The sequence below is a fragment of the Podarcis gaigeae genome, assembly GCF_964106915.1.
Source record: "Podarcis gaigeae genome assembly, chromosome: 7".
Taxonomy (NCBI): domain Eukaryota; kingdom Metazoa; phylum Chordata; class Lepidosauria; order Squamata; family Lacertidae; genus Podarcis; species Podarcis gaigeae.
The window spans coordinates 80013649-80026828 of NC_139683.1; the positions used below are offsets into that span (position 1 = coordinate 80013649).

A 13180-nucleotide genomic window follows, 5' to 3' on the forward strand; every position below is an offset into this window, starting at 1 on the left:
AACCTTTTCGTGAGGGAAGGCCAATAGTAAACACATGTTTTTATACAAACCGCTTTAATAATTAAGCTCCAGGTGGACACATAGTTTTCAGAAAAAGAAGTGCTTTTTAAAAAAAAGTTCAGAAAACAGGTACTATTGACATATTTCACGAAGTGTGGTCGAAAGTAAATTGCTTAAAGACTGTCTCTGTTAATGCTGAGTATCTTGAGAGAATAGTCGGCCCCGCAGCTCGCCAGCTGCAGCCACCTGCTGCTCTCCGCTGTCCCTTGCCCAGCGCGGCCCACGCACTTTCTCCAACACAGCTGCTTGACAACAAGAGTGTGGCTTTGGCTGCAAAAAGACAGGAGCTATTAGGGGGGAAGGAAACCCAATTCATCTCTCGCAACCACAAAATGTCAAACTCAGCTGGACTTTGTCAATTCCAAACGTCAGCATTTAGCTAATTAGTGCACTCCTTTTCAGCACTGCCAGCTCGGGGGTGGGGGGACTAAACTTGTCACTGCCTGTAGATATTAAAGATGCTGGAGCTATTCTGAGTTCAAGTGGCATTTCTCCGCTTCATCCCATAAATAATTCAAACAGAAATACACCTATTTCTGCTGTAATTTCAGGTCAAACGTTGCCATTAGCCATGCAAGCTTCTTAACAAAAAGTTACAAAACACATCACTTAGAAAGTTTAAAGAGAAGCAAGTGTCAGAGAGTACAGCAGCTCAAGGGAAAAGATGCCAAACCATGGGTTGATAGTCAGGGATGCCTTTGAAAGCCCATGTGCTCACTCACTCCTTCTCCCCCTTTTAGGGTGTGAATTCCCCCCCCCCAATTAATTTTCACTAATCACAGTTTACCATGACATGCACATTGGCAAGTTAATGCCTTACTTCCAAACCAAAGTTTATAAACAAACTATGGGTTCATATTATGAGTTCTGGGCAACCAACAAGCTACCAATATGGTTATCTCAGCAAATTATTATTAACAAAAATCAGGACAGGATGATGTAATTGACCCATAAGTTTGTCGGGGCAATCCTAACCACTAAACTATGATTAGCCGCCACATCGAAAGGCAAAATCCGGGTGCGCAAACAACTGCAGTCAGAAGCACGTGTGGAAAATGTTAATTGCCCAACTAATATTCACATTTCCCAATGCTTTTTGAACTACAGACATGTTCTTCCACAGAGTAAACAACTCAAATAAAAGCAAATATTAGCTCCAATTCAATCTCCTTCTCTTGGCACCAGAGCAGGTAAACTTGTTCAAGAATTAAGTAGCTACAGCTGACAATTTGAAACATTGAACTCTTAATAAATGTAAAGACTGTTTGGTGAAACAAACAAGACATACAGAAGTCAAGGTATGCCAACAGAACTGTGTAAAGTCTTATCTAGCTACGGTGCTGGCAAGAGATGTCCCAGAGGGCTCTGGACTGTGTGTGTGAGATGTTATGTGGAGCCGGGCAAACCATCTGAAGGGCGAACAGATGCTGCTGGTACACTAGTAAGCCCTTTGGGCCAATTTAGATAAATGGAAAAGTTAATGGCATAGTGAGAGATTCAAACATTCATGGTCTCATGGGGCCTTAACAAGCCAGATCCCAAAGGCACAGAACTTGAAATCAGCATGGATGTGCATCCTCTATTCATTGTTCATGCAGTAGTGATACTATAATTCTTATTAAGTATTGCATTATTTTATTTAAAAAAATTATTGTCTGCAAATTGCTTTGAGCACAAATGTGGCAGATCATGTATTATATAAATAAAACTGACTCCAACTATATATTCCTCCCTCCCATCAGATTTCAGCTTTTAAAAATTCACCCTATATGCATTTCTACATGTCCCATTGAGGTCTTTCAAGTTCAGCTTGCACACGCAAGCACATCAAGTTATTTGCATCTGATTTGGAAAGGCTTAACCCAGTATGCATATAGCTGCAAACAATTGTAGTAACTGATTCCAGAGCTAAACTGAGTTTGGTTCCATCTTTTATCTAAGGCTTAGTTGTATCTGAATTGAAATTCAGGCTGCTAGTTCCAAATATGGGTATAATTTTTTTAAAGGGGTGATATGGGGATACATGCACAACATGAATGGCAACTGAATTCTATATATGGGCTAAAGCTTCTAATATAAGAGCTACAGTAAGAGACTGGGGCTACAAACCAGGGAGCCCTTGGTTTACAGCTGCTTGCCTCCTACCACTCAAATCTGTAATATCGTCAGAATGATGACCCATTTTACAAGGTTACTGAAAGGATTACAACCTGATAATGTAATGTGCAGTGCTCTGAAAGTGCTATATAAACGCCAAGTATTGCTAACACACTGCCCTCTTCCAGGGCTGAGAAACAAAATAGGCAGAACAGAGGACATTTGCTGCTATAATTCTGCAACCGACCATGATGATAACAGTGCAGTGAAAAAAGGAGGGAAGGATATTTTTTTTCATGCACTACACAGAAGAATTCCACCTGCGCTGTACTGTCTTCCCTCTCACTATAGGAAAATGAACGGAGTGCAAGGATGTACAGGGGAAGCTGATCTCTGGGATCAGCTATGAGTCGAAAAGCATGGACCAGGAATTGCATATGTAACACAGTAACCAAGACCACTATGATAGTGTATGGCCTGAATCTAAGCAGATCTGGTTCTGGCCACAGGGCTTGAGGGATGACTGCCTGGGAACTGCAGTGAAAGGCAGGATATATTGATAATAATGATAAAATGCGGCAGCTAGACTGGTGACTGGGAGCGGCCGCCGAGACCATATAACACCCAGTACGTTTCCGAGCACAATTCAAAGTGTTGGTGCTGACCTTTAAAGCCCTAAACGGCCCCGGTCCAGTATACCTGAAGGAGCGTCTCCACCCCCACCATTCTGCCCGGACGCTGAGGTCCGGCGCCGATGGCATTCTGGCGGTTCCCTCATTGCGAGAAGCAAAGCTACAGGGAACCAGGCAGAGGGCCTTCTCGGTAGTGGCGCCCGCCCTGTGGAACGCCCTTCCAGCAGATGTCAAAGCGATAAACAACTACCTGACATTCAGAAGACATCTTAAGGCAGCCCTGTTCAGGGAAGTTTTTAACATGTGATATTTTACTGTATTTCTGGTTTCTATGGAAGCCGCCCAGAGTTGCTGGGGAGGCCCAGCCAGATGGGCGGGGTATAAATATTATTATTATTAAAAGTATTGCAGGGACCTTTAGCCTTATCACACAGAGAATTCGGTATTATATGACATTCATCTGAACCTGCTAACAAACCTTTACTGAGATGAACCGGAATCAAATCAGAACAAGTTTAAGAACAACAGAAATGGTTTGACTCTGGCACTCCCAGGGTCTGGAAGAGCTCTTGTGCAACACTTTCTGAAATTAAGCAGTTCTTGAAAAAGAAGTAGAGAAAGGACCACAGCAACCATACAAAGACACAAGCATCCACAGCATTTTCACCTTGCTCCTGCATCCCCTCCAGTGCACATCATGCTGCTACGATATCATGGCTCGCCACAATTAAAATTCAGCTACTGGCTGGGGGCAAATCTGAAGCAGAGAATTCCCAGCTCACATTTCTAGCAGCTATGCTGCATCAGCTCTATAAATAAGGGTTTCTACAAATGCAGGTCCCTTAAGGCATCATTATAACAGGTGCCAAAGGGGCCTCACAGAACCAGTGCAAGAACCCTCACACAGCCAAATGCTAAGGCATCTGTGAAATAGTGGCTTTCTGTATAGTTGCTTTGAGACACAAGAGGTTTGGGATAGGGTTACCTGTTGTCTGTTTCAGCACATTTGGTCCAGTCCGAAAGTGGCAGCCTCTTGTCGCTTGGTTTCCATTTATACAAGTGAATCTTCCCACTTTCTGTGCCTATTGCAACGATATAGCTATAGAAAAAGGAGAGTTCTGTCAGTAATTAAAGCTCATTACCCAGTCAGCAAGCTTGTTTTCTCCTGCTCCAGAGGGTAAGGCCCAAACCACTGGCTTCAAGTTACAAGAAAGGAGATTCTGACTAAACATCAGGAAGAACTTTCTGGCAGAAAGAGTGGTTCCACAATGGAATAGTCTCCCTCAGTAGACTGTGGACTCTCCTTCCTTGGAGGTTTTTAAGCACAGCTTGGATGGCCATCTGTCAGGGATGCTTTAGTTGTGATTCCTGAATTGCAGGCGATTGAGCTAGACGACCCTCAGGATCCCTTCCAACTCTCTGAAAGCTGATAATCCCAGCTCAACCACCACATATTTGACATCACATCTAAACTGCACGTAAAGGTAAAGGTAAAGGGACCCCGGACCATTAGGTCCAGTCGTGGCCGACTCTGGGGTTGCGGTGCTCATCTCGCTTTATTGACTGAGGGAGCTGGCGTACAGCTTCCGAGTCATGTGGCCAGCATGACTAAGCCGCTTCTGGCGAACCAGAGCAGCGCACAGAATAATATAATAATAATAATAATAATAATTTTTTATTTATACCCCGCCCTCCCCAGCCAAGGCCGGGCTCAGGGCAGCTAACATCCAATAATAAAAACAAGTTGAATGAATACAACTTAAAAACAAGATTAAAATACATTAAAATATTGAAACATTAAAATATTAAAATGCAGCCTCATCACAGGAGGAGAAAGGAAAAAGGAAAAAGAAAGAGGGGGAGGGGAGGGAATCAAATTGGCTCCAAGCCAAAGGCCAGGCGGAACAACTCTGTCTTACAGGCCCTGCGGAAAGAAATCAGATTCTGCAAGGCCCTGGTCTCATGAGGCAGTGTTCCACCAGGCCGGAGCCAGTGTTGAAAAGGCCCCGGCTCTGGTTGAAGCTAATTTAACTTCCTTAGGGCCCGGGACCACTAGGGTGTTGCTATTTATGGACCTTGAGGCTCTCCGTGGGGCATACTGGGAGAGGCGGTTAACACCGTTTACCTTCCCGCCGGATCAGTACCTATTTATCTACTTGCACTTTGATGTGCTTTTGAACTGCTAGGTTGGCAGGAGCAGGGACTGAGCAACGGAAGCTCACCCCGTAGCAGGGATTCAAACCTTCTGATCAGCAAATCCTAGGCTCTGTGATTTAACCCACAGCGCCACATACAAGCAACTTTTAAGCCTTCCACCATTTTAAGACTTGTTAATCGGGCCTGTGGATATTACAATGTACATCCCATGTAGAGCAACACCTAGAAGGGGTAGAGGCAGGTAGAACCAGTGACTGTCTGAATAAGAGTTAGAAACACAACAAGGCGAACTAAGAAACACAGGCCACAAAAGCCGCTAGTAGTGGCTCTGTTTCAGGAAATCAATCGCCATGAACATTCGGCTTCTGAGCACATGGCTTCTTCTTTAAGGACACAACATACCTCCCATCAGGAGCAAGCAGATGACTAGCACTAAGGGCCGTGACAGAGTCCCCAACATCCAGGACTGGCGAACAAGGCTGGATCTCACCCGGGTCGTTTTCTTTATTCTCCTCTGCTGAACAACATTCGCCCCAAATAACAACCTATTTCAAGGGCAAGTAGCAGAGTATCAGCCAATGAGACAGTGAGGACTGCACATTTGGATCAGGTGGGAGTTTCCACCCCTGCAGTGTTTCTTCCCAATGCTGCGAGAAACTAACTGTTCTCCATGCATGGAAAATGTTTGGGGATGAATTTAGTATGTGAAAATCCTGTTTTTCTCCCCACCTCTTTCTCTTGTTTGGGGTCCAGATTTGTTGCGAGCCCTCCAAAGAATACAGACCTATATATGCTATTGAAAAACTGTTAGCCACCCTGAGTCCAAGGGATACAGAAGGATATAAAGGTAAAGGGACCCCTGACCATTAGGTCCAGTCGTGACTGACTCTGGGGTTGCGGCGCTCATCTCACTTCATTGGCCGAGGGAGCCGGCGTACAGCTTCTGGGTCATGTGGCCAGCATGACTAAGCCGCTTCTGGCAAACCAGAGCAGCGCACGGAAACGCCGTTTACCTTCCCGCCAGAGCAGTACCTATTTATCTACTTGCACTTTGACGTGCTTTCGAACTGCTAGGTTGGCAGGAGCAGGGACCGAGAAACGGGAGCTCACCCCGTCACGGGGATTTGAACCGCCAACCTTCTGATCAGCAAGTCCTGGGCTCTGTGGTTTAACACACAGCGCCACTCGCATCCCCACAGAAGGATATAAACCCATATAAATAATAAAACTAACCATAAAGGCAAATATCTCTCTCTCTCTCTCTCTCTCTCTCTCTCTCTCTCTCTCTCTCTGTGTGTGTGTGTGTGTGTGTGTTACACACAGAACACTACTCTGTGCAGAAGTGATTTCACTCTTCTTCCTGCTAGGATTAAGCCCATCTTTGGAATCATCCAATGACCTCAGAGATTGGCTACTGCAGTTTCAGAAGTGTTCAAAAGCAGAGCTTATGCTAGTCAAATGTAAAACTGATCACTGTCTAAAAGCTGCAGCAGTGCAGTAAGCAATAATGATATGTTGACTTTTTTTGCCATACTGAAAAGTGAGGCGTGGGGGAGCTTCTGGGGGAATCTGAAGTTAGGAGAAAGAAGAAGGCGCTCCCAACTTTGCTCACAGCAATTCTGAAATGTTTACAGGGGTGATTAAAAATAATAATCCAGCGCAAGTGTTGTTGTACTTTATGGAGTCCAAAATTAGTTTCAGAGCAGAGGCTTAGGCTTTGGGAAAGCCACTGCTGGTTAGCAAACAGTGTACAAAACACATAGTAAGTTCTACTGCTGTACAAAAAACATTTAGAAGCATGGATTAACTGATAAGGATTATCTGGAAAACCTTCTTTGCCGGGCTGCTCGCCATCAGCAAAGAAAGGATATTGCAAAAAAAGAGAGAAAAGAACCTGTATTGGGGCTTAAGAAAGGATAACAACGAAGGCAATGGAAGGTTTTTTTCCCCCATGTGAAGGTGGGAATTTACAAAATAGCTTATTATAGCCAGTGGTACATAAATAAGGCAAGATCTAAAGCTCTTGTTCACTTTGTTAGCAGCAAGGCAAAAGCCACTCTAAGCCAGGACTGCAAAACAGAACCTGACAATACGTGAAGAGGCATAAGAAACAGAGTCGTTACCATAAAAAAAATACTTTTTGCACTTTAAAAATTTGATTATAGACAACCACCACTCATTTTTCATTCCCAACTATCATGAAATCAGAGTATGTGTAACTACACTTGCTCACATTTATCTTCTGTTATCCTTGCATCTTTCGTCCCTGATCTTCCTCTGCTCTCTCTCCACTGACAAACCTTAGACTATAAGCTCCTTATAACAAGGAACAGTGATTTTCTGTCACTTATACTGTGAAAGCTTTATATATACTGATGGCACTGTACTAAATTATCACAGATGACCACCATATGCACAGATATGAAACTAAAATGATTACCAAGTTCTTAGGATCTGGGCAAGATTCTATGCATGGCTACACTTCTGTAGGAGCATAGAAAACACACAATATGTGCTATGGAGCACAGAATTCAGCTTCCAGAGAATTTCATCCTTTTTCTCTCTCCCCCCCCCCCATTTTATTCCCACAACAACCCTGTGACGTGGGTTAGGTCAAGAGAGAATGACTGGCACAAGGTGAACAAGTGAGATTCAGTGCAGATTTCTTCCTAGGCTCAGTCCAACACTCTAACCACTACCGCGCCTGTTGTCATAATAAATTATTTGAAATAAGGTACCGTATTTTTCGCTCTATAACATGCACCAGACCATAACACGCACGTAGTTTTCAGAGGAGGAAAACAAGAAAAAAATATATTCTAAATGAAACAGTGGCCACAGACATGTGATCTGACAGTGAGTATGGAGTAGCCCAATGCAAAAATCCTGAGGATCCATGTGGATCCGTGGTTTGTAACCACGTTTTAAGTGGGAAGGGAAGGAAAAGCACTCAAGGGACAAGGAGCACGCGTGGGGTGTGTGGAGAAGGATGCTGCTAATATGAAGAAGAGGGGTATAAGGGGAGAAGGCTCCTCTCCTCTCCCATTTTGCTCCTTTAAAGCAAGCAGGCTCTGCTTTTCTCCCTCCTCCCTGCTAGCGAGCTGAAAAACTTTGCTGCTATTTAGCGAGCTGAGTGGGGAGGAGAGAGGGACAGAGAGCCTGCTTGCTTTAATCGGACACGAGTGTAAGCGGCTCCTCTCCTCTCCCGCTTTGCTCCTTTAAAGAAGCAGGCTCTCTGTCCCTCTCTCCTCCCCACTACGCGGCTCTTCTCCCGCTTTGCTGTTTCAAAGCGAGCCACGGAGGAGGGAAGGAAGGGGAATCATGGATCCTCTGCTCACAACTGCAGCAGATCCCCCCCCCCCCGGCCACCCGCAGGCATTCGCTCCATAACAAGCACAGACATTTCCCCTTTCTAGGAGAAAAAGATGAGTGTTATGGTGCAAAAAATACGGTAATTTATGCTAGTTTCTCAATTTGCAGAATCCACAGATAGCATAAATTTATAATTACTTAGCACATAATTTGGACTGCCTAGGTATACAACATTTTATTGATTGATTGATTGATTGAATGAATGAATGAATGAATGAATGAATGAATGTAGTACACCCTGCCTGAATTCAGGCTTCATCTTTTTCAAAAGAAATGCCTTAAGCGGGTTCTTGCCCCATCATGGTACGCAGAATATGGCTATAAGAGACTTCCTACTGCATAAAACTATTACCTTTCTAAGCTAACATGCAAGATCTCGCTTCAGTCCTATACTCACTAACAATGAGCATGTTAGAATTAACAGCAGCTGGGTAAATAATATTTTGTGCAAAATTCCTCCTCTGCTTTCTAATACACTCAACATCTTCCATCTGCATTGAATTAGGACTTTCAGTAAAAGATTATGCCTACATATAAAAAATAGGTAGTCAAGTTCAGTGCCAAACAAATTTACTGAGGGATGAATTTTTAAAGGCATATTAATTTTAATGACACATTCCGCATAAACATACAAGAACATATTGATTTGTGTGAATTAACTCTGTGAAGCTGGGTAAGGAGCAACTGATTATTTACTTACCTTTTTGTCTCTGCTTCCAGTAATGAAATACTTGCTATCAGGGGTCCAGTCGCAGGACCAAATGATGCGAGTGTGCACAGCCGTGCTTTGATTTGTGTAAGCAAAAAGGCTGAAAGCTGGGTCTGGAATGACAAATATGAAACAGAAGAACGTTGTGATTTATTCCTGCAGGCAGACCTTGCCCCAGAAAATGGTGGGGGTAAAGGTTTAAAAGGAGGGAACAGTAATACAGAGTACAGATGGCCAACTGACGGCTCACAAACTGCATCCAGACACACACACACCCATTCCTACTTCCTGGTGTTCTGAACACTATAGGCAGCCCTCTGCATAACTGCAGAAGCTTCTGGGGCAACTCAGATCATCTACTAAGATTGCTCAATCAAGAAAAAGAGACCTTCCCGAGCCAAGCTGCTTGGGCAACTACGGTGGCATCACTGCTAGAGAGTTTGGGGGTGGGGGGTGGGGGTGTCTACCAACATCGACCAGCTGAAAAACTGATCTACTGCATTCAAATAGCCTTCTTTAGGGAAGATTTGACCTCACCAAACACACACAATCTACAAACCAGTTAAAGAATTGGCAATCGTTTCCAAATCCCACAAGACTGTCAGGAACAGCAATACTCATATTTAGATGGTTCAATAGAACAGAATACATAATATCCACTTCTTCCAGCACATTTACAAGCTTTCTTTAACATCCAGTGTTAACTCTCCTGGAATGCCATCCCTTTACATATGGGATACAAAGATACCACTCAGCAGTCAAATGTTACTGGACCATGTATTTACAGGAGAAATGTCCGACAACATTTTATCAAGAGAGTTGCTACTAAAAAAAGAAGACAGGTTGCTATAGCTTTTATAACTGCTCAGCTTCCTGAGCACTGCTCAGTCCATAATGGTCAGGAGCAGGGAAACTATTTCATCAGAGTAGGGCATAAACAGACATACTGTACGTTTGTCCAAAAGTTCCTTTTCCATAAGAAACACCCAAGGCCAACAGGAAGAAGCAAGCAAGACAGCTTCCACCACCCTCATTTGGTTAATGGATTGCCATGAATCAGCAGCCTGAAAGTTTCTGCTGCCCAAACGTTCTCTCCCCTGGAAACTGTAAGATGAAGGCCAGATTTGTAAATCAAAATTTGAAGAATAAGTTTGCAAAAGTTTAAGAAGAAACTAAAAGAGAGTCGCAAAATGGATATCTGTGTGTTCATTCGTAACACACCTTAAATAATAATAATAATAATAATAAATTTTATTTATATCCCGCCCTCCCCAGCCGAAGCCAGGCTCAGGGCGGCTAACAACAATAAAACAGTACAAAAGTACAGCACAAACAACACTCTAAAACATTCATTATAAAATTGATTCAAATCAAGCCACTGGCAACCATTATTCCAGAGCTCCACGAAGATTGCCGAGGGAGGGAGTCAGGCTGTGCCCTGGCCAAAGGCCTGGTGGAACAGCTCTGTCTTGCAGGCCCTGCGGAAAGATGTCAAGTCCCACAGGGCCCTAGTCTCTAGTGACAGAGCGTTCCACCAGATCGGAGCCACAGCCGAAAAAGCCCTGGCTCTAGTTGAGGCCAGCCTAACTTCTCTGTGGCCTGGGACCTTCAAGATGTTTTTATTTGAAGACCGTAAGTTTCTCTGTGGGGCATATCAGGAGAGGCGGTCCCGTAGGTACGAGGGTCCTAGGCCGTATAGGGCTTTAAAGGATAAGACCAGCACCTTAAACCTGATCCTGTACTCCACCAGGAGCCAGTGCAGCTGGTATAGCACCGGGTGAATGTGGTCTCGCAGCAACGTTAGTTTTCAAGCAGTGACACCAACTGTTAGCTAGCTTACCTGGTTGCATTGAACTGATGTCGTTACACTTCCAAAGTGACCACTGCCTGTCTCTTGAAACTGCTAACAAGAATTTATCGCTGGGGGAGAAGGAAATCTGTGTAACTGTCAGGTTGTGGAAAGGTAAGCTCTGTATCTGCTTCCACGTTGTGGTGCTCCACAAAATAATGGCTGCATGTTCTTTTTTAGAAGCCTGTGAAATGGGGTGATGGAGAGAGAATAAATACTGAAAATGAACAAAAGCAGCTTTGGGGGAAAAACAACCATAAGGGCAGATAAACAATTTACAGAGACATTTGCCGGGTAAGATTGTGTTTAGGATTCTTGATGTCATTATTGCAGTGGTTTTATTGTTGCTCCAGTTGGTGTTGATATTTATCCACTCTTCTTTTGTATTACCGTTTAAATTGCTTTTATGTTTTTAAATGGTCGCACCCTGGGACTGCCTGCTGATGAAGGGTGGCCAAAAAGATTCCTAAATAAAGCCAGCGTGATGTAGTTAGTAGCAAAAAGCGCTGGGGGAAATAGTGAGTCTGAACCCATCTTTTTCGGATGAATAAATATTTACTTTGCAAACTGTCCTTCGGCAGGAATCTTTACTTCACTTGATTTTCTCTTTTTGCTTGCATTACGGAAATGCCAGAAACACTTATTTGGTTGATTAGGGCAATGCCTCATAAAAAAATCAGGTGTTTCAGAAAAGCTTCCCTTAATGACTCTTCCTCTCAAAAAATGACCACCACCACAAGTGGCTGACTCCGCTACTATTACAATGCAAGAACTGATTGTATTTCTTACAGTCCTTGGCTTCTAGAAGCTCATGTTCTGCATATGTTGGCCCAGGACACCATTCTACAATAAAATGGCCAGGTTTGCCCCGTCCTTCGAAAAACCTATTTTGATTTTGCTGATTAATCAATATGCCCCATGTACAACGAACAACCTATAAGAGGAATCATCCACTAATTTGCACCTGTGGAGTCTCTCCGCACATTAATTTTAAAAATATGCATCTGATGTATTTAAGATACATGTCTTCATTTTTTTTATTAAAAAAAAAAAGAGGAACAGTTCCACGCAATGAGGTCACTCTCCCAAAGCAGCTTTCCTGTCATCACCAGTTGCTGCCACAGGTTTTGTGAGACTCTCTAGCTGGTGGGCCTCTGGTCTGATCCAGCAGGATTCTTTCACGTGACTCAGGCCACCCAGATCACTGTGATTGAAATTTCACAGCCGCTTTTTACTTTTTCTTACCTTACATGCCGAGGCAATCACAGTTTTCGCATTATTGCAGGCAACACAAAAAACTTCATAGCCATGTCCATACCTAAAATGACAAAGACCCCAAAGTAGTAAAAAGGCAAAGATAGCAAAAAATGTCTGGTGGGCTACAGTTTGTTGCAGTGTACACACACCCCCCCACTGGCATGTGAGCGCTCCAATCGGAGAACAGCCTTTACCAAAGGTGTCATGGGCTTTGAAGACACTCAAACGCAGGACACAAGGGACAAACGTGCTAGGAGGAAGGCAGCCTTGGCAAATCCATACCGTGATCAACACCACTGTGGAAGGACGTGTGGATCCAGAATTAGCCTCCACAGTCACCTACGGACTCATTGTTAAAACCGTGTTTATGAAAGACAATCTTACTCGGCTACGAGTGATTGCCAAAGAAAAGAAAACGTCACACACCCCAGATTCCTATTCATTTCCATATAACTTGGCTATTACTGGTATGGAGGTATCAAAGCTCTGCTGTCTTGCACCCAAACCAAACATTGAGCTAGATAAGATTCAATGCGATCTCAAAGCGAAGGCTCTCCTAAAAGTGTGGGTCTTTGATTCAGAGTGTCCTAAAACATATTCTGGGCACACACACACCTTGCAGCCTCTCCGTTCTTCCTCTCTCCTTCCTGTGCGGTTGCACAGCCAAGTTGTGCCTTCATCATCCAGCTGGAAGGAAAAGCCCTTGCGAAAGGGTCCCCTTCCTTTTCTACATGTAAGGATGTCTGGATGATTAGGAAGCAAGGGTGGAGTGCTTTGCATGCCGACAGCCACGGGTTCAATCGGCAGCAACATCTCCTGCGACAGACTCCCTTCCTGACACCCTGGAGAGCTGCTGCCAGGCAGTGTAGACAATACTGAATTTGATGGACTAATAATAATAATAATAATAATAATAATAATAATAATTTATTTATACCCGGCCCATCTGGCTGGGTCCCCCCAGCCACTCTGGGAGGCTTCCAACAAAACACTAAAATACAATAACCTATTAAACATTAAAAGCTTCCCTAAACAGGGCTGCCTTTA

General features: G+C 43.8%; 1 protein-coding gene across 1 annotated transcript in view; it reads right to left on the minus strand.

The window, feature by feature from the left end:
- Positions 1–37: 37 nt before the first annotated feature.
- ELP2 (elongator acetyltransferase complex subunit 2) overlaps positions 38–13180 on the minus strand; it is a 43590-nt gene continuing 30447 nt past the window's right edge. Inside the window, 7 exon segments of the mRNA XM_083749691.1 lie at positions 38–185; positions 187–330; positions 3775–3888; positions 5349–5491; positions 9019–9140; positions 10868–11060; positions 12122–12194. Of these exon segments, the coding sequence (XP_083605817.1) occupies positions 146–185; positions 187–330; positions 3775–3888; positions 5349–5491; positions 9019–9140; positions 10868–11060; positions 12122–12194 (829 nt within the window). The 3' untranslated portion in view covers positions 38–145.